Below are 22,165 nucleotides of genomic sequence, written 5' to 3' on the forward strand. Positions count from 1 at the left end.
TGACAGGTTGCTACCGCAGCGTTGTCTGGTCTGGGAGTTGTATGCAATTTCGTCTTAGAACTTTAACCCTTTCACAGTGTGTTTTCAGTTCATGAAAGTTAATTGTAACATTTTGGTCACTTAAACACGTCTTGTTCAGAGTTCGGTAAACCCTGCAAAAAAACAAGATGGTGACGGCCAAAATGCCGAACTTGAGGCTTCAAAAACGCAGCGTGACCTCACGGTGACCACGTCCACTTACAGTCTATGATTGCAGCAGGACAGTTAGGAGCAAACTGCGTAGACGTTTTAGACAGCAGAGATTAATTGATAAATTAATTAATTGATGTGTAACTTTGTTAAGATCAAAGTTTTAAACTTCTAATATCAAGTGCTGTAACAGATATTTGTTTATGTTTGAGTATGGATAATAAATTCCAGGAACATGTTTCACTTTTTCAGAAAGAAAGAGCGATGAAAGAAATGGTCAGTAAGAGTTTCTATTCAGTTACAGAAGCTGCTTCAACAGCTAGTCTGAAGGTGACGGAAGGACTTATGCCTAATTTATAAGGCCTCAGAGATGGTTTGCAGAGGTCGCAGAGAGCCACAGAGATGCGCCGCACACCTCCTGAAAGCAGGAGGTGATTGGACATCAGAGCTGGGAGGTGGCATTTCCGGACAAACACCTCACATCTGTTACAACAACAACAACTGTATTAATTCTTGGCACAGGAGCTCCTCCTCGTCATCCAACTCTTCCATACATTTTTTTTCCAGTTATGGAATTGTGCCAATTTTGCAATTTTTGTGTTGGCTAAACTTATATAAAAAATATTGAATCACATAAATCAAAGACGGCCTGACAAAGGATTTGAATATTGCAGGTCCTGGCCTGCCCTCACCAGCCCAGGCGTATAAATCAAGCATTAGGGTCTCTGTAGCTCCTGCACATCATTCATTGTAATAAAGTATAGCTTTCATCTGTGTATGTAAGATTTAAAATTTGTCCTTGCAATGTTTAAAAAAGATTTCCCAACAAAAACTGCAAACAAAGGTCTAAAACAATATTTACAAAAATGTCATTAAGTCAGTATTTGTTAGCTATCCAACAATTTCAGTGTTGACTCGTGTTGGCATATTACTGCTTTTGCGTATACTGTGAAACACATGCAGAAAGTGCTAAGTCTCCATCTGCGTCGGCGTTGGCTTACTGCTGGTAATGAACATTGTGACAATGTTGTTTGAGTGACAGTATGACTGCTGCCAAACAGTCATCAACAAGGCAATTACACACAGAAGATCAACATGGCAATTTCCTTGGAATAAATCTGACGCTGAAATGATATCATCATTATATAATACCAGTGGACCTCAAAGTAGTCAACTACCTATCACATAATAATGGATTAATACTTATAACTGACTTATAAAGTAAGCTTAAGCACTTCAGTCCACCTTAAAAAGTACAGTAGCAAGGGGGCAGGGCTAAAAGTGAACCTGCATTATTCATGGAGGAGGCAGGTCCAGTAGGTGTGACCCTGCAAAAGCACATGTAAGACCAGCTCTTGTGTCTGTCTGTGAGCTTCTTCTTCTTCCACCCTGACACACACACACACACCAGCCTCCTGTCTCTGCACTGAGGACACCCCGGGGTGTGTGTGAGAGAGACAGAGTGTGTCCAACTTTTTGTGCTGGATCTTTAATCCCCTTTCATCCCCTCAGTTAGCCTCTCCTCCTCGTCCCAGCCGGGAAGCAAACATGACAGACTCGTCAACCAACATGCGGCTGAAACTGCCGATCATTTGCTTCATCCTGGAGATCATCCTCATCATCCTCTTCGGTGTTCTGGTGCAGTACGACCATGAGACGGACGCCAGGGAATGGCATAACAAGAACCACTCAGAGTATGAGAACGACTTCTACTACCGTTACCCAAGTGAGTGTCCTGGTGTGGATGTGTGGAGGTTCAGGGTCAGAGGTTACAGTGAGGCTCAGGGGTCAAGATCTGCTTTGATTCCCAGTCTGTGTCTGAATTTGAGTAACAAGAACCAGTAGTATCAGTTTGTACATCACTCATACTGTGCATACATGGCCAACTTGATGGGAATGGGCGCATTTATATGACAAAAATGTTGCATGTTTTGTGTATAACATTGTACAGATGAGTGTTGTGGGTAATATAGTGCTTTGATCACATTGCTTTTTTTTTTGTAAAATACTTAAAAAAGGAATTGAATTAATCCCAATACAACTAATCTATCAATGTGTCCTTTATTTTACAATCAATTGCATGTTTATTGTAGACAAGACTACAATCCCCATGATGCCATTCTGCTGCTGCTACCTTCTTCTTTAGGACAGGAACAGAGGGATGTAATCAAGCAAACAAATGGTTGAATACAATTTGGAAAATAAGAATTTTCTTTAATTAAGAGTCATCAAAAACAAGTAATGACTTGTTTGAATTTGTCAGCATTTAAATGGTTTGTGTTGATAATGCAGAACACACTGCTTTTAGGCTCAACCCAGTCACAAGAAAAACAAGTTTTACGTTTCTACAAACCACAGATATGTTGAATGTAAACTTTTCTGAACCAAAAGTACATTTCGTATCAGCCTCGTAACACAGACGCACAATGCTATGTGGTTAAACTTTGTGAAACAATTGGTTAGGTTTAGGCAACACAACTACTTGGTTAAGGTTAGAAAAAAGATCATGGTTTGTGTTCAAATAATGAAGTAACAATGTAACGTAACAACGTAACTAGCGTTAATAAACAACACCTGCCCTTAGCAGACTTTCTTACGTAATGTTACGTAACATGCGTAACGACGTCAGGTAACAAGCGTAAAGTCAACGTTCAGTTTTGGTTTCTCACAAGACACGAACAGCGGCCTCCTGGGTGAAAGTCCTGTTTGTTTCTCGCTTGTTATACCACGTAACGGTCTCTTGCTCCGATGCAAAAACGTGGACATTCAACATATCTGTGGTTTGCAGAAACGTACAATGCCAACATTTTTTCCTGGCGACTGGGCTGTTATGTTCAAAATCTTTAAATATATTACAAACATAAATAAACTCAACAAAGTTGATAAATCAGGTAACCTTTTCACACCTGAAGCTTGAATTCTTGGCTATATGGTGCAGCATAAAACAGTAGTACCAAATACTCACTTTTGCTTTTTGTATTTTGGGCATGGACTCTTTCTTGTGTATCCTGTTTAGCATTGAAGAATAATCACACTTTACTGTGAACAGTTTTTTTGTCTTTCTAATAATGCTTAACACACCTCTCTAACACCTAAATGCTATCCTCTCTTACATGCTCCCACAGTGATTTTCACATAACTGTAAGTATGCCAGTCTTGCATGCCACCCTTCATTTACATATTCAGGATATTTGAGTTTTTGTTAACTCGTCAGGGGGAAATGTTGTATTCTGTGTAAAGAGATGAGAAGCTGCTGAGCTCTCTGGTTTCCCTAATTGGAGCGGTCCCATTCTTTCTGAGTGAACATTTAACAGAGATGTCTTCCAGTCCGCTGCCGTCCCACAGAGGCAGAGTCATTGATCGTTAATTTCCTGATTTCTATGGATTGATGGTGTAGAAAAAAAAAAAAATCCTTCTCAGGCTGGAGGGGAAACACAGGGCGCTGATTAAAGGCTGTAAAACGCTCATTACTGCTCTCATAAAACACATTTTCTATCTTTTGACACATCACACTGCACACAAAACTTCAAGCTGTTTTTCAGCATTGACTGATCTTAACTATTCAATACAAAGTGGCATGATTTGCCCAAAATTAATATATAGCAATGTAGTGTGATATGTAGTCTGTTGTACAAAGTTGTGTTTTATTTTAGACTTTAAATATCAGAAAAAATGTTTTTGAGAGAACATCATTTAATCCTGTCCTTTAAAAATATGTTTACATATTAATAATTATGCAACAGCAAATATACACAGATTTTTTTTTAATCAACATAATGAGAAAATATTTAATAAAAAAAGAAATACTTAAGATGTTTGCAAACAACCACTGTCATTTTACATTTCTGTCATCCATTTGCAGTTGTGGCAGAATCTTTTGTCACACATCTCCTCACAGTTCCACCTTAACAAATCAAAGTTAATAAAATGACTGAGGGCTGGTGGGCGCGTCTAAACAAGTCAGACACTGTCAGAAGATTACCTGTGGGCGTCTCTCTCACTCGCTCTCACAGGTGTGGAGTGGTGTCCCGGGGCACAGAAGAGAAAATGAGGAGAATGTAGCGAGACTAATGACCTTTTGTTTAAATCTACAACATGCAAACTTCCTCCTGCAGGCAGATAACTCTCATATTATTTTCATCAGTCACTGAACTTTTCACCTTGATGTAAAGAATCTAACCTGAGGCTGAACCAACCTGCGGGGTTTTGCAGGCTGACAAAAAAGCACCAGCACTGGTGGACTGAAGCTGCTAATAACTCATATTTTATGCCAACTTTATGTTTAAATTTGATCATTTTCAGATTCACCGTTTCAACCAGTGGTTTTCTTCTCAGGTTGGAATGATTCAAATGCATCAAAAGAAAAAATTATATAGAAAAACATTACTGGGAAAAAATAACAGATGCACAAAATCATTCACAAAATATACATTTTACAGACTGTTTTTGTAAAAGTCCACCATGTAGGAAGTGGATGATGTATCTAGTAATTTATCTTTGTAAATGTTTAATAAAAGTGCAATAAAAGATCCCACAAAATAGAGAAAGTAGTCAAATCTAAAAGTAATCTAAATCTAATCGCTACATGCAAAGATGCATAAGAATGTTTCCTGTCATTGGCACAGAGACACAACTTATACTGTCACACATGTTTCAGTTGTGAGTGTCAAAATGTTGTTATGACAGCTATAAAAGCAGGTAGGAGGAGCCCTGAAATAAGAAATTCAGGTTCACATCAAAGCTCCAAACATGACCTGATTTGTTGGATACCTGAACGAGTCATTTGAATGCTGTGAACTTTCAAAAGAGAAAGAAAAATTCATAATATGAAGTGTGTGCTTTTCCTTAGTGAGAAGTATATAAATTATGTCACTTTTTCACACAGTGCAATTCCAGTTTTTAATTAAAACTCATTATAGGCAGCACAGGAGTTAACAAGTTAATGAGCAGTAATTTACAGCCTCTTAGCTTGGTATGCATACTGCTGAAGTGCCCCTAAGCAAATGCTCACCCACTCCTGAGGGTGCTGCTCTGTATTAAAGCATGACATTTGACCTCTTTTCTGTGGCTATTAAGCATGCAGAATGTGAATTTCCAAGACTGTCCTTTTAAGAAAAACAACATAGTTGATCGTTGGTTCAAACTCCTGAAAATATTTGTTTTTGTTCTGTGCCCCTGCAGAAAATAGTGTGACATTGTAACGTCATTACAAAAGTCTTCTGGCCAAAAAACTGGCTGACTTTTACGCTGGATAATTTAAGTGAATGTGGCAGATCAGAAAATGCTCATCAGTCCTTTTTTGAAGTCATATTTTCAGCCATGCTCGCGGCATTACTCAAGGACAAGGTATAGCAATATAGGTCACTTTGGTCCAGACTGAAATATCTAATAAATTATTAGATGGATTGTTGTAAAATTTGTAATCCTACAGACAAAGTTAAATCTTCACTATTCATGTAGTTCCAGGTTAAAAAAATTACTAAATTACTAAATTCAAAAACAAAATTACTAAATTCATTCAACTCAACCAGCCTTAACGATAAAATAGGTTGCTTGCCTGAATGACCAATATGAGCGTTCTCATTAGCTGATGCCTCTGCAAATGATATTACTAAAATTACTTGTATTATTGTTCTGATTTGCCAGTTTGGTTAGGTTTAGGCAACTAAACTATTTGAGTCTGTTAGAGAAAGACCATGATCATGGTCAAAAGCAACCAATGTTGACAGTTCGTGGAAGACAGGAGGAGACAGTTGCTTGTGTCAAAGTCCAACATTTTACCTACCCCACTTTCCGCCTCATCGTATTTCCTAAGATGTTTTGATCAACACCACTTCTGTTTTTACTCCTGACACACAAGAATCATTAATGGCCAATGAAACACATAAAGCACATTTTCAAACGATAACGGATAACGATGACAGATTGACTGAGGTTAGAAAAATAAGAGCAGAGAGTAAAGGTCCATTAGATTTAATGGCTCCAGACAATCTTTAACCCGTCACCTTCACCGTCACGGGAGCTGAAACAGAAGTTCACGGTCGTGTTTCAGTGGTGTGTACACACAACCTCCATCCTCTATCCTTACTGCACGCCTGGAAAAAAACTGCACAATAAACAGACAAGTTTATACAGGTTATCTATATAGGGCAGCTTGTAAATCCCCCCGTGTGTTGGTGGTCTCATAGTAAATGTATTGTCTGTCCTATATGTTCCTGCGAGATAAGGATGGTATGTCAACTGAAAATATGCCTTAGAAGTCTCCCAATCTGTGCAACAGATCACCTGAAGGTGAACAAAGCAATCAAAAGAGGCTGTCCTGGGGTTGTTTAAGAGGTCAAAGGTTGGATTCATACAGCAGAAAAACTTGAACTTGGTGAAGTGTTTGTGATTTAGTAAAAACCTGTTTGTAAATGTGTACTGTAGTAGACTGATCTTGTATTATCAGATTTCTTTATGACTCACAATATGGCAAGAAGGGTGAGTGCAATAGCAAATTAGAGGTTAAAACAAAAAATACGCTGGGGTAAGGCAATTTGAAGTTTTGATTCATTCTGGGATTAAAAAAGATAAATTACTGGATACTGTACTGGTCAGTCAATGTAACTTTAAATGCAATTTAAAATGCTGTGTTACATTTTATCTCAGCCTGAGTCTTTTTACCCCAAATCACAAAAAAATATCTTTCCCAGAGTTGTATCCAGACATGCAGATATGTTCTGTTTTATTTGATGACTTAAGACCCTGAGGCTGTTTTTTATGATTTAGGTGAACTGTCCCTTAAAGAGACCCTTTAGCACAGATTTCAATGGAGAGTTTTAGTTTCCCATTGATAGTCAAAATAAGCGTAACAACTCTTTTTTAAAAACCTTTTAGGCATGAAATAATACCTCTGTTATTTTGTTGAAATTCTTGGCCTCAGAATGGTCAAATTTAATGAGAACATAAGCTGAATATATTAGTTTTGCTTCAACAGAACTCAAATGACAGTGTGACACTAATCCTTCCCAGCAGAGCCTGTCATTGCTTTGATTGTATGGGGTCCTCCTGGATATCAGTGCGAGTATCTGGGCCAAAATGCCAACAGGGACACTGGCAGCACCTCCGTCCCGGCCGTGCCAATGAACGGTCACCATGGCGACAGCAGCCACGGCACAGTGCAATATTGTGTGCGGTAGTTTGGGACAAATAAGGACAGTTAGAAAGCAGTGCACACAGACTGTGTGAACCGAGACAATGAGGGACGAAGGGGACATCAGGTTGCAAGTTGAGAGAGTTCATTATCCTTGCTTTTATACAGCAGACCAGCTACATTATGTCAATAGAGTCATATGGTAACTTTTAAATAATGAGTTTCTAATCTTGAATATCAAGATGGAAGACCCCTGGGCAGGCCTGAGTCACAGCTGATCCTGAAGTCCCCGTTGACCAAAGCTTATGTAACTGTGCTCTTTCACAGGGAAAGGCTGTTTTCGATGACAAAGCCCTCAAGCTGTTGGCAGGAATCTGGTGTTTTTTGTTGATAGAGGCTCTTGAGGGACTGATAATATGAGATTGATCTAAATGACTAGTATCCTCACTGAAGGGTTCTTGGCACTCTACTACAAGGCTTTTCAGTGATAAAGTATAAAAGGAAATTTGAATGTCGTCCAACAAGTTGGTGAACATTTTTTTTTTTAATCTTAATAATTCATATATAATAAATCTTCATCTTTGAGTTTAAAATCAAAACAGGGAGGGAAGTTGAAAAAGCTGTACAACTATTATTAAAAATAATAATGGTTTACAATTATAAATAGACTTTGATTGAATTTTACAAGATACGTTTCTTAAAGTAAATGTAAAGTTACATCAGAGTCAGTAGGTGTAATGGTTAGTCAATTAATCTATTGGTTGATCGACAGAAAATTAATCAACAATAATTTTCATAATCAATAAATCATCTAAGTAATGTTTTTAAATCCAAAGATGATCTGGTTCCAGATTCTCAAATGAGAGGATTTGCTGCTTTCCTCAGTCTCATATCACAGTAAACAGTTTGAAGACATCACCTTGAGTTCTGCAGGATTTAAATGGACATTTTTCATAAATTTCTGACATTTTATAGCTATTACAAACAATTGATCAAGAAAGTAATTGACGGATTAATCGATAATGAAAATATATTTTAGTGGCACCCCTATAGCTGATGATAGCACCCAGAATTCTGAGTTGTAATGTGTAGAGATGTGTGTCCTGGGTGCAGCAAATCGGGAGAGAGTTGAGTGTCATCTGCATAGCAAAGAAAACCAATTGTGTGCTTGTATGTTTCTCAGGAGGGGAAAACAAAAAAGTTGTAGTGGAAGTAGTAGTTTAAAGTAGTGGGCCCAGATTTGAGTCTTGTGGAACTCCACTTGTGCAATCAGTTTAGGTTTTATTTCATGTTTTGGTCAATATACTGTGGACCCTCCATTTTGCCTCTCGACCACATAAATTAAGCATAAAAAAAGGCCAAGCATTGGTCCCCCAGGCTCACAGTCTGCGTTTTCTACATTGTGCAGGTTTCCAGGACGTGCATGTGATGATCTTCATCGGCTTTGGCTTCCTAATGACCTTCCTGCAGCGCTATGGCTTCAGCAGCGTGGGCTTCAACTTCCTGATCGCAGCCTTCTCCATACAGTGGGCCACGCTCATGCAGGGCTTCTTCCATGGTATGCATGGAGGCAAGATCCACATCGGGGTGGAGAGGTATGTGGTAAATCTTTAAAAGAGAAATTAAAAAGGCGAAAGTGAAGACATGAAAGAGAAACAGATGCCTTACAGCAAGACTTGATAGATTTCAGAGGTGTTGATTCAAGTGGATTAACATTTCTGAGGTTACCACAAAGCAACTTCAAAAATATCCATTGAGTTGAAGGAACACCTCTGACACAACGTTCTGAATGTTATCATTTTGTTCATGCCCTGCACAAGGCACTGTAGTAATATCTTTGATCAAATTCTTTCTCCAGTATGATTAATGCTGACTTCTGCACTGGCGCTGTGCTCATCTCATTTGGAGCCGTTTTGGGTAAAACCAGCCCTGTCCAGCTGCTGGTCATGGCGATTTTGGAGGTCACACTGTTTGCTGTCAATGAGTTTGTCCTGCTATCCGCACTGGGGGTGAGTTACAAAAATCATATATATACTGTAGCAGTAATTAGCTGAAGATCTCCATGTGATGTCTGTTGTGTGATCTGCAGTGCAAAACAGTACAGCAAGGACTGATTAGCACCAAAGATTCACTGTTCATCAAATATCTAATTCTTTAAAGCACGTTGTGGCTAACTTTGTTTCAGGCCAAGGATGCCGGAGGCTCCATGACCATCCACACGTTTGGAGCCTACTTTGGCCTTATGGTGACCCGAATCCTGTACCGGCCCAACCTGGATAAGAGCAAACACAGGAACAGCTCAGTCTACCATTCTGACCTGTTCGCTATGATCGGTAAACATCTCCCAATACTGGAATTTTTGTGTTTACTGTCCAGAAAAGTAGATTATTTTCCAATTTAAAGAGTAACTACTGTACACTCAGGTCAAAAATTATACTTGTGCTGCCATGTAGTGGTTGCTTCATGCTCTGTCCCACCCTTTGTAGTTAAGTAATTCACAGTGTGCAACTGATTTCATCACAGATGGGTGTGGTCATTGGTGTGATATACTCAAACCTTCAAACCCATTGAGATCAGTGCAGTAATGCTTTTCCTCCATACTGGACAAGAGTTAGTGTGAACTTGCTCTAAGATTCAGTTATACAAATTTTGGAAGATTTGTGATACTTTGCCATTATACTGATTGATTCCCTATGGTGATACCAAACACAACTGTGGACTGGAGTCACGTGACTTGGCCTCAAGTCAGACTTGTCTCACGAATCTGATGACTTTAAACCCAACTAGACAAAATCAATAAAATACTTTGACTTCTTTCACAATAACACCAACGACTCCATAGACTTAGACATTCAGACCTTTTGATTTGGGATTTAAAGCTGATTCTCATTAGTGTGATGCGAAAATGCAGTTGCATATTAACTACATTACCATCTTCATCGTATCCCAGCTGCTGGGGGATCTCAAGCCATATATTATCCTTTATTTGGTTGTTGAGGTAGTCGTCGTAGTGTTTGTTGTACATTATTGGGTGTTGAGAAGGGGACTGCCCATTGTTCCAAAACACCAATAGTCTGAAAAATGTCCCATTGGACCAAAAAGGCCCATTTTTCCAAAAGTCCATTACCCTGAATACGCCCATTGGTCCGAAATTACACACTGCAACAAACAGAAGCACATGGCTAATTAATATGCAGAAACACTTTATCTTTTATTTTTTATGACATACAAACTGCCAGCGATAATGCACCTTGAAGTGTACCTAATGACTTGTTTAGGACTCGAAACACAGCACTAAATCTCAAAGACTGGTGGTAAACATGAGCTTGTTGTATGCTGTTTACAGTTACAGTACATTTGTGGAATTGCCCAATGCAGCTTTAACGTAATAAAACAAACTGAATGCTGTCCTTAACTTAACCTAAGTTGTGTTTCTCAGGTACCATCTACCTGTGGATGTTCTGGCCCAGCTTCAACTCTGCCGTCACAGCTCATGGAGACGACCAGCACCGCACAGCCATGAACACCTACTACTCCCTGGCAGCCTGCACTCTATCCACATACGGCATGTCCGCCCTCACAGCACACGATGGCAAGCTGGACATGGTGAGGACATTAACATCACTGAATAGAGTGGTGCAGGCATGATGTAGGCCAACCCAAGTTAGAATCGCACGGGTTCCCTCCACAAAAAACAAATGGGATTTTTCCATTGGGTTGTTGATTGTTGCAAAAAATAAGCTCCGTGGCAAACAAACGTTTATGATACTTACACATTTTGTTCAGCAAGATAATCTCCACAAACGAACACCACTTTTATGATTTTTGAAGCGTGGATGCAATCGCCAGAAGTAAAAAGCTAACGTTAGGCTATAAACAAACTACACCACGGTCGCATGACTTCACGTCACCACCGCTAATCTAAAGGCGGACGAGTCCGTGTGAAGACGTTTAGTAGTCTCATTTAGCCACTTGTTAGCAACCGCCTTTTTTAAGACATATAAAAGCTTCAAAACGCACTAGTGGGATATCTACTGATGTATGCTCCTCAAAATGCGTCAAAATGCTCCTCAGAAAGTCATTCTGAAATGGTGAAGTAGAAGATTACGGCTTATAGATCAAAATCAATCAGGTTAAAAATAAAAACAGCCTGACCAGAGGTGTAATAAATTATCTTTCTGTGCTCAAGTAAAGACAAAAATCCAAGAAAAGGAACTAGACATGTTTTGGTAACATCTTGAATTTCGTCAGCAGGGTGGATCTTATCAGTTTAAAACTCATGACTGAGTTACTCAAAAGATAACAGCTGACAAATGTGTCATCTGAAGACATGTACCGGTAAACACCCCCTCAAAAAATGTGAGTTGTGGCTAAGTCACATGGCGGATCATGTGAGTCAAACAGTGTATGATCGCTGTTATGCACAGCTGTCAACAATAAATCATCCTGGTATCAAGATGGGACATTCCTGCGCTGATAGGGATCAAACTGCAGAGAGAATCACATTCAGTGCAGTAAGATGACAAAGGAGCGGACATACCATATAACCTGTTGATAGTAGTCAGTCTGTAATGCATGGTATTCTGAGAGTTAACAGTAATTCTCAGATTGGCTGAGATTGTGGTGCATTTTAACGCTCAGGTTCAATAAGAGTGCAGACAAAGTTTGAGCACAAAATTTGAGTTCATGCAAATTAATCAAAAGTTAATTAGAGTGATAATTGTGCATAATAGCAAAGACATTTTTTTTTTTTTTTTATTAATTTATTTTATTTTCAACACATAAGACTTCATGAAATGCAGATAATGGAAAAGAAATAATAATAATGTGACGGGAGACGTCAAGAAGCCAAAGGCCCCTCTACTTAAAGCTAGCTGTTATATTTGTTGAAATTCTCTTAACATCCTGAAAGCAATCAATACATCATCCTGAAAGCAATCAATACATCAAACGCTCTGACAAAAAAGAGAAGCAAAAAATCTGCCAATTTTTTTGTTCAGCCTGAATGTAATAATTGGACGGGCTACCTGCGTTCACTCTGCCCGTGCACTCATCGTGCGTCACTGGAGTCTTCCACAAGCTGCTAGCTTGACAGCTGTGAATACTAACAAAAGCCATGTTCATTGATTACGTTCATTATGACAATTTTTGGGGGAGTGGCTTTCGAAGGAGGCCTAAAGGGATGGACTGTCAGTGCTGCCGACTCGGTAACTTTCTCGCTAGATTTAGTGACTTTTGGAGCTGATGCTGCTGGATACTTTCATTGGAAAAGAGTTGACAACACTGGGCTGGGTTTTTGGTTGGATCATTTGTAAGATCTAGTGTACTCATGCTAGTTTCTCAGCATTAACGACAATACCTTTAAGGAGAAAAACAAACAATAGCAAAAAAGGGAAAAAAAGAAAAAAGAAAACTAAGCTAAAATAATTTAGAAAAAAATACAACACAAAAATAAATGACAACAAGAAACACACAAAATGTGCAGAAAAACGAATCAATCAGGAGACAACAATCCAATAAAAACAAATAAATACATGAAAAACAATACAGGGAAAAAGAAAAATATATATATATATACATACGTCAATACATAATCAGACAATTTCCGTTAAAAAAATTCTAAGGATAATGAGCTGCTGATAATGTGTAATTTGATATTCAATATCTGTACACCGCAATCAGTATATTCAGCACAGAATAGATTTTTGTTTGCTCAAATTAATTATTATTTGTGTGTTAATTTCTCAGTTAGTCGGCCCTCTGGGTTAATTACTTTTTAGCAGCTTTTTGCAAGAGACCTTGGCTTCATTCTTTTCTCTTACATCATACCAGTATCACTGGGTCTTTGTCACCGCAAAGCTACATCCCAGATGTGTGTGGTTTGTTGTACTTGAAACTCCCACCTGTGATTCAGATGAGTTCAGAAGTGCAACATACTTGAACCTTTAATCTCATGTACACCGCAGCATGCAATGTTTAAGAGAAAGTGATGATTTTTATGGGAAATATTTGAAGTTGGCAAATGATGATTGTTTATTCACTCAGTGAGATTTAAGCCACCAGTATCAGTTGATCATATCTAACTGTTGGTGTTTTGTGGTTTGTGAACTGCTAACGGCTCATTCAAAGCAGCTGGTCGGGTCAGACAGTAACCAGAAATACTGAGATCATGAGTCTGAATCCCGTAATATACCCCGCCCAGAGACAGAAAAAGTCCCCACTTTTATTTTTATTTGGATTTGGATTTTTTATTCAGTTAACTGTTCCATTATACTTTTTGTACATTTTATTTCTCAACCTGAAGGTTTGAATGATGTTTCAAAGTGTTTTTAACACAGTCAGGAGTGAAATTCTGCCAAGTGTTGCTATATGGCAAAATTCCCAGGACCTCAATATACTCAATAGTATTTACAGGTGCATTGCAGTGACAATGAGTTGTAGGTTTAAACTACATTTTACTGTATAAAACCTCCCTTTTCTCTTCTTTAGGTCCACATCCAAAACGCTGCCCTGGCCGGTGGAGTCGCAGCAGGAACAGCTGGTGAAATGATGCTGACGCCTTACGGCTCCATGATTGTTGGTTTCCTGGCCGGCATCATCTCTGTTCTGGGCTTCAAGTACCTCTCAGTAAGGATGATTCAACATTTTATGATTAGTCAGTGATAATACTGACAAATTAGAGGCAGAGCTGTGAGCGGAAAACAAAAGAGACCGTACATTTTCAGCCAATACAATCAGTAAAAAATATCTACACGTCTATTAGTGTTTTCAACTGTTTCTAATATCTATGAAATGGTCAAATCTAATAACAAAATGCACCTGGAAAGCCTGTTTATATGGAATCGATCCATATAAACAGGGTTATAATGGGTTATGAATGGATCTGGGATATTTTAGAGAGCAGATGTATATTTCATTATCGCTGTAATCAACCATAACACAATGTACCACTGACTGCCTCGATAATGTAACATTTGATTTCCACTGAGTGCCACCTTCATAAAGAGCATTAGTGCTCATGAAACTGTGCATAATGGTGTTCACCAAATGTTATAAATCCAAGAGATAAGTGTATTTTAGACTGTAATGTTGCAATTCTCTTCCAGTTTTGTACACAAAACAAAACCACATGATCAGCATCATCTCTTCATGTTCTCCTCCTTTCAGCCCATCCTGGAGGAAAAACTGAAGATCCAAGACACCTGCGGGGTTCACAACCTACACGGCATGCCCGGCGTCCTGGGTGCTATTGTGGGAGCGGTGACTGCCGCCGTGGCAACCACAGACGTTTATGGAAAAGGGTAAACATTTCATTTCAACACTTGATGCAACATTTTCCCAAAGACAGGGTTAAAAGGACTGGCTGGGAAAATATTCTGTCTGAGGTCGTCCATAAACACGGTTCATCAAAGTATCCTTATCCTCTTTGTAGGATAGCAGGTAGCTAGAATCATAAGTTTATGACACCAAGCTGTGAATGTGTACTTATAAGAAGAGCAGAACCTTGTTTAATATCAGGCACATGTTTGGTAAAACTTTGCTTGGTCACCTCAGGTTTCTGCTTTGTTAAACGGCCAACATGTAATTGTTGGCCACTAGGGGTCTCTCAATCAAAACAATATAAAAGATAGAGTTTGGTCACATTATGAAGTAGCGTGGGATCATGGGAGTTGTTGTCTTCATTACAGTCAGCTTCTCCCGGTTATGATTCCTTCAGTGTTCTTTGTTCAGGAGATTTTTACCTCAGAGGCTTCCTTCTCTCTATAACAAACGGACCCACTGCTTAAAATCAGTAAAACAACCCAGTCTCACGGGAAGGCGTATAAATAGCACGGCACTATACAGACATTTTGTGCGTCATGAGTACGTGTTTTAGCCTTTTCTCGTGTCATTCGTACACCACGCAACAAAACTACGGTAACGTCCGCAGTTTAGGACAAAACCACTTAGGTTTAGGAAAACCATTATGGTTGGTCTTAAAATGAGTATGTAAACTAAGTACAATACATACGGAAACAACATAACATAAATACGTAAAACCAAAAGGAAGAAAGGTATTTGTATTGCACGCTAAATGCCTTGCGCATTATTGTGGCATTCATACACCTTTTCATGCAAACAGGCGGCAAAAAAAGAAACACTGAATAAAGCAGTTTCACGTTAAGAATCAGTGTTTCTCTGATAACTTAAGATTCAGACATCTGATGACTAGAATCCTTCATCCGGTTAAAATATAGAGTTAAAAACCTATATTAATTCTGTTCGTATACAAAACACTATGCAGAAGTCAACAGACCAAAAAATGAATCGCAGTATATAAAACGTGTCGGTCGAAAATTAGAGAAGGAGACAAAAATGGCATAACATTTGGTGTAGAGCACATCATGACTTGTTTAGGACTCTTTAGTCAAAGTTTAGGACTTGGGACTTGAGTGCACAGACTTGAGACTTACTTGTGACTTGCAAACCAATGACTTGCTTGCACCTGCAATGAAATTAATTTCTCTTGTTTGAAAGTTGATGGAAACATTTGGGATGATGTCAGTACATAACTCAACATAAAGGACTTGTCATTATGTGGAAAAGTTACATATTATACCTTTAACTAGGCCTACACCCTGTCTGTATTTGCTAATAGGGATTATAAATGATTTTTAGCCTCCAGCATGCAGTGAGAGGGTAAAGTGACTTCAACAAGACTTAACTCGACTGTTTTCAGCTCGGGGACTAAATACACCAGCGGTGGTTTTTCCTGAATGTCCACATTTTTCAGCTTGAATAAGATAATCTCTGTGAGGGTTTGACTGCAGGAGTGTATTTAGTTACAGATAATATCACCTTGAGTACGCTGACAGATCTCAGCTTTCTTCAGGCTGCTCTCACATTCCTCCTTTATTGTAAAATCAGCATGCAAGGTCCTGCAGAAACACTGTGGTGTCAGTGATATGTGTAGTATGTTGGCTACTGCACTGAGTGTTTCATTTTTTTATCTGAGCTGTTAGTCACCAAGACTAATCCCTGTCCATATATAAACAGTCAGAGGGATCCAGCAGTGTTAAATCTCAGCTGACTTGTTGTCATGTTTGTGTTTCAGTATGGCAGACGTGTTCCCTGATGTGGCAAGTGGAGATATCCAAGCGTCTTACCAGGGCGTCCGTCAGGCCATTTCCCTTGCCGTCACCCTCGGCGTCGCCCTGGGGGGAGGGCTTCTTACCGGTATGTGTCACATCTTCCTCAATTATTCTGATAAAGTCCTTTTAAACTAGACATTTGGTAAAAAACAGAGTTAAAACAGCACAGATTTGGAGATCAAAAGAAGTTAAAACTGGGTTTAATGTGGTTAAAAGTTTATTAGAAGTCTTATGTTTATGTAACAGCTGTATTTCAATGTGAATCAATGCACCACCATTGAAATATAATCCCTGATATTTCATCCAAACAACTCAAAAAACTTTCACTGTCAAACAAATTTAGCCTTTAATTAACTTACACGTCTAGACAAATCAGTACTTGCTGGGGAGACTCATTAAAGGAGGGTTCTCACTGCCCTTTATTGTGTAATGAGCATGCAGGTGCTGGTTGGGTTAATGACGAACACCAATGACTCACTCAGCAATTAACTCTCTCAGCTGGCAGGATGTCTGTCTTTCAAAAGAGAAGTCTTGTTGAAGCTACAGAAGCAAATTAGCACACTTACTGTACATTCTCAAAACAGAAGAATAACAAATATCCATTTATGTGGCACATTTCATTACATGTAATGCATGTTCAAACACTCATCACAGACAATATAGATCCCACAGACATAAACCAGAGACATGCACTGAAGCAGAGACACAAATGAGTTCCTGCAGACTGAGTTCTTTATTTTTTCTCTACTGGCAACTTCAATGCTTCATGTATTTACTCTGTGATATGATTTTGCCCTCCTGGGCGCCTCCCTTGGGAGGTGTTCCAGGCACGACCAGCTGGGAGGAGACCACGGGGAAGACCCAGGACTAGGTGGAGAGATTATATCTCTACTCTGGCCTGGGAACGCCTCGGGATCCCCCAGTCAGAGCTGGTTAATGTGGCCCGGGAAAGGGAAGTTTGGGGTCCCCTGCTGGAGCTGTTGCCCCCGCGACCCGATCCCGGATAAGCGGTTGAAGATGGATGGATGGATGGATGATTTTGCATGGAACATGAGAAGCCTGCTTATTTATATCCCTATTTACAATATTCTAACATTATCCAGGTCTCTGGTTGTCTATCTCAGCGCAGATTTGTCTTTGAACTTTCCACATCCAGCAAATCTGTCATTTCTGTACCAACTGATTTATCTCAATTTGAATTAGTTATTATTATACTTTTTTCTTGTATGTGACATTCAGAGTGTTTCTTATATAATCAACAAGGTGTCTTTTCTTGTAACAGGTTTCATTTTGAAGCTTCCCGTCTTCGGCGCTCCTCCTGACACCATCTGCTACGAGGACAGCATCTACTGGGAGGTGAGTTTGACGGAATGAGATGGTGACCTTTTAGTTTACAAGTCTGTAGTTTCTCAATCATTTCCTGATTCATTTCATTTCCTGACAAGGCAGATATTTCATGGAAATTCCAATTTTCCTTATGATTAATATCAAATTACGTAGTTCTTTGCAGGACACCTCTTCGGAAATAGTTATGAAATTATGCACCTGCAGATAAAACATTACCATCAAGACAATTTGCCATTTTGTTGACATGGTGCTCTACAGTGACCTTTGCTGAAAATAAACAACACAAAGATTAAATACTTTCTCCAGTTATTCAGTTTTCCTGGTGCAGAAGAGTTTAGTATTAAATCTTACGACCACAAGATGGCGATGTCGCACTAGAATTCATATAATCAGTGATGTTGCTGATGAGACAGTAGTGCTGTTTGACCACCAGGGAGAGCAAATTCACCACCACATGATGTCACCAGGTGGATTACAGGAACAGACTCCCTCCTGGATGATGTCACACCTTTTCACTTTGGGCTGACGTCATTTAGATTTCCCCCACAATGCAACGTGCAACATCATCATGCTTTTGTTTTATGTATGTTGTGCAGGCATAAAATTACACATGGTATAATAGTAGTATCATATAGAATTACATACAGATTTGTGCTTATTTTCTAGGGTTTATTTGATAATTATACTAAAAAAAGGCATTTTGTTACAAAGGAATTACATTAAAAACATGGTGCAACATTATATTAAATAGTTCTTTAACTGTTAATTAATAAATGCAGAATGAACCTCATTTTTAGACATTAAAGCGAAATGAAAAGCTCTGAGCAAATACTTTCATAACCCCTTGAAATGTTTTTTCTGTTCTCTGCTTGCATACATGACATGATAATTAGTAATTCAGTGCTGCTGTTTTCCATCCTTAACTCCAATTTCATCTTTATGCATTTTTTTTTAAATCTTTTTAATAAATATCTGAAAGAAAGGCGAACAAAAGACAAATGCTATACTACTGTACATGCAGAGCTTCAGAGAGACCTGGAGGAACGTTGACATTTAGAGACATAGCACCACGAGAAAATTAAAAGGAAGCGGCTACTAATGTGCACCTTGAAAAGCGACAATTAGACTGTATTTAGTCTGGAAAATGGAAGGATGTTTGATAGCAGATGAGGTCATTAATGTCTAGAAACTCAATTATCTCATGCTCTGTCTCTCTGTCTGTCTCAGGTGCCTGGAGACGAGGAGGGTCACGAGGAACAGTTGACCGCCGTGAACACGGCAGAGACTGAGAAGCTCAACAGTTAGACACACACACAGAGACAGAATCTCTCTCTCTCTCTCTCTCTCTCTCTCTCTCTCACAGACACACACACACTCACACACACACACACACACACACACACACACACACACGCACACACACACACACACGCACACACACACACACAAAGAGGTTTTAACATCCTAGCACTTGAGTATTACACCCTTTAGGTTGTAAAATGTACCTGCATCGTGTTCATGTCAACTGCCAAATGTCTGTTTTTAATGTGTAAAAACTCAAATTCACATTTGTATCCTGCAGAAACAAAAAAAAAAAAGAAATCTCTCTTACAGTGTATAGGTTATTGACAGCTGTGCCCACTAGAGGTCGATGTAGAGCTGTGTCACTCTGCGCTACAGGCCTGTGAAAAGACTGCATTGGGAAATGATGTGTCTATTTGATGAAAGATGCTGTCTAATTGTCCCCTAAACCAGGCCAAGACACGGTTACAGAATTTAATTTCAGCAGCCGGTTCAAACCAAAGACAAACAGACTCCTTCAGAGCCAGAAGCCTCCATTCAGTAGAGACGGCCTAACTGAGTCTTGGGAAATCTAACATTTAAAGATTGGTTACATTTTCAGTGCAAACCAATTATGTTTTTACTATTTCCTTTATTTTAAATAAAGGATGGAAAAGAGGCACAATGATGGGTTTTTTATACTTGTATTATCTCCTAATACTTTAGGTTTGGGATTTTATTTTTCATATTAAAATGTATATGATTAGTTAGAATAGAAATGTCACTGTTGGTTCAGTTATGTACCTTTTATATTTGTATGTTGGACCTTTAAGGAAAAGGTTTAAAACGATTAGATGAAAGCTGCATTCACAGTTTGAAACATCATTATCATCAATTTATGTGAGTTGAAAGTCTTTTGAAAGAGAATATTTGATACATTTTTGGCAAAATAATTTGTTGAAGTGTGTTGTGTCTCATTTAATATCCAATATTAAAGTGTATATATTGTAATATGATGAGGGATAAAGGAAAAGTTGAATAAAAATCATCCAGTCGGTGATAAACGTTCTCCTTTTAATTACAAATCTTGTCTCACAATCATTAAAGTCAGAACATTTTCTTCAGTACCAGAAGTAAAGTTTCCAGTGCAAACAGGAACTGATGCAGCATACAGTACCTTTTCATGCTGCAGATTCACCAAAATGCAAACTGATTTGGAGCGACAGCTACTTTGCTGCCTCCAAGGCAACAACACTTTGGGATTGCATCATCAATTCTATGTGAATTGTTTTGAAACACAATATTTGATTAACTTTTGGCAAAATAAATTGTTGGAGTTTGTTGTGTCTCATGTAATATTCAATATTAAAGTGTATATGTTGTAATGTGATGAGGGAAAAATGAAAAGTGGAATAAAAATCAAACAGTCATCATAAATCACAATATTGACAGAAAGAAATGACATTTTCAGGAAATAATCAATCAATTGTGTTTTTCTTTTTCCCTTTGGAAGTGCTACTGTTCAGGCTTTTATAATGATGCAGTCATTTTATAAAATGTGGGGGAGAGGCAAATGCAATCAAGTCTCTGCTTGTTATGATGAAGGCCAGTCATTATTAGTTTTTTTCTTTTTTTTTTTCTTGAAGGCTTAATGACTGTGTAGCAATCATGGCGGAAGGGGTTAATGCTTCCAATCCAGATGGGGTTTGTCTCTCACTGCGTAATTTACACAGTTTCACTTTCGGGGATCAAACAGGCGAAGAAAGCGGGTGTCCTTGTTAGATATGGTCTCCTCAGGGCCTGTGTATGAGGGGTGATTAATGCCACTGAGGAGGAGGAGGAGGAGAAGGAAGAAGAGGAGGAGGAGGAGGAGGAGGAGGAGGAAGCATCAACGACTTACCATTCATTTGAATGGATCTTAATGGACACTTCCAGAGACTCATGATCGCTTCTTAACAAGATTCATTCTGGGTAACCCAACTTTAAGAAACAAGGAAACACCAAGAAGCTGAAATAACTACTCCTACATTAGTCCCTCTCGAACCTTTTCACAGGTTTACAGCTTAGCACACATCATTGCAACATATTTTTAGTTAGAGCACTTTTCTCTGTAGACCATTGAAGTTAATCAGCCACAAATCCACTCCTTGTAAATCATAAAAAGCGATATCCTTTTAATTTCAAATCTTGTCGCGCAGTCATAAAAGTCCGAACATTTTTCTTCAGTACCAGAAGTAAAGTTTCCAGTGCAAACAGGAACTGCTGCAGCATACAGTACCTTTCCATGGTGCAGATTTGCCAAAATGCAAACTAATTTAGAGCCGCAGCTACTTTGCTGACTCCGAGGCAACAACACTTTGGGTTTGCATCACCCAAAGCATGATAGGAACTGTGTTGCCAAAATATTAAAAACATATTAATCCCAAAAACACCCCATCAATACATATGTTGACACAGCCGAGTCGCCAGGAAAATAAACGTTTCTTCAAACCACGGATACGTTGAATGTCGCCGTTTTTGCATTCGGCCGGAACAAGTGATGTAGTATATGGAGCGACTGTTATGAAAGTTACGTGGTATAATTACAAGTATAACAAGCGAAAAAGTCCACTAAGGTACGTGTGGGTCAAACAAACACAGGACCTTCACTCAGGAAAACGCTGTTTGTGTCCAGTGTAAAACAAAAAGTAAATGTTGACTAGACGCTTGTTACATAACATTACGTAAGAAAGTCCTCTCAGGGCTGTTATTTATTAACGCTAGATACATTGTCACAGTTGTTACGTTATGTTGTTCAATGTATGCTCGTACAACGGTTCGTATGATGTCTTACGATGCATACAGTCTTTTCAAAATAAACTTCTGTCTTCAAAGGAGATAACTTGGTTAGGTTTAAGCAACAAAACTACTGCCATGAAGTTTGCCGTCTTGGTTCGGACTACGGAGCCTACGTGTTATTGTTTCATAAATATAAGCACAACTCAACTGGTTCCGTACAATGTGATTGGTTGATCCCTTTATCTGTGGTACGAAAGCTCAGAAATAAAAACGTGTCCAATATGTCTTTTTTTCACATCACTCACTT

The 22,165-nt window shown here is 38.8% G+C and overlaps 1 protein-coding gene across 2 annotated transcripts; it reads left to right on the forward strand.

Moving 5' to 3' along the window:
- The first annotated feature begins 1,556 nt into the window (after positions 1-1,556).
- On the forward strand, positions 1,557-20,420 carry rhbg (Rh family B glycoprotein). 2 transcript variants are annotated; one of them, XM_037785321.1, is made up of 11 exons: positions 1,738-1,915; positions 8,730-8,916; positions 9,180-9,330; positions 9,507-9,654; positions 10,761-10,927; positions 13,811-13,948; positions 14,489-14,622; positions 16,416-16,537; positions 17,735-17,808; positions 19,027-19,137; positions 19,178-20,420. In XM_037785321.1, the coding sequence occupies exons 1-10, from the start codon at positions 1,738-1,740 to the stop codon at positions 19,102-19,104; spliced, it is 1,377 nt and encodes a 458-aa protein (XP_037641249.1). In that variant the 3' UTR covers positions 19,105-19,137; positions 19,178-20,420. The 2 variants fall into 2 exon arrangements, with proteins under 2 accessions (XP_037641248.1, XP_037641249.1); XM_037785320.1 differs by having other exon boundaries at positions 1,557-1,915; positions 19,027-20,420.
- The last annotated feature ends 1,745 nt before the right edge of the window (positions 20,421-22,165 follow it).

Source organism: Sebastes umbrosus, chromosome 11, assembly GCF_015220745.1.
Source record: "Sebastes umbrosus isolate fSebUmb1 chromosome 11, fSebUmb1.pri, whole genome shotgun sequence".
Lineage (NCBI taxonomy): Eukaryota > Metazoa > Chordata > Actinopteri > Perciformes > Sebastidae > Sebastes > Sebastes umbrosus.

Excerpts from the sequence above, each read along its gene's own strand:
- rhbg (XM_037785320.1), top strand. The coding sequence starts at position 1,738 with ATGACAGACTCGTCAACCAACATGCGGCTGAAACTGCCGATCATTTGC. Across the intron at positions 9,655-10,760 it reads TGACCTGTTCGCTATGATCG|GTACCATCTACCTGTGGATG; the intron begins GTAAACATCTCC and ends TGTGTTTCTCAG. Across the intron at positions 10,928-13,810 it reads ACGATGGCAAGCTGGACATG|GTCCACATCCAAAACGCTGC; the intron begins GTGAGGACATTA and ends TCTCTTCTTTAG.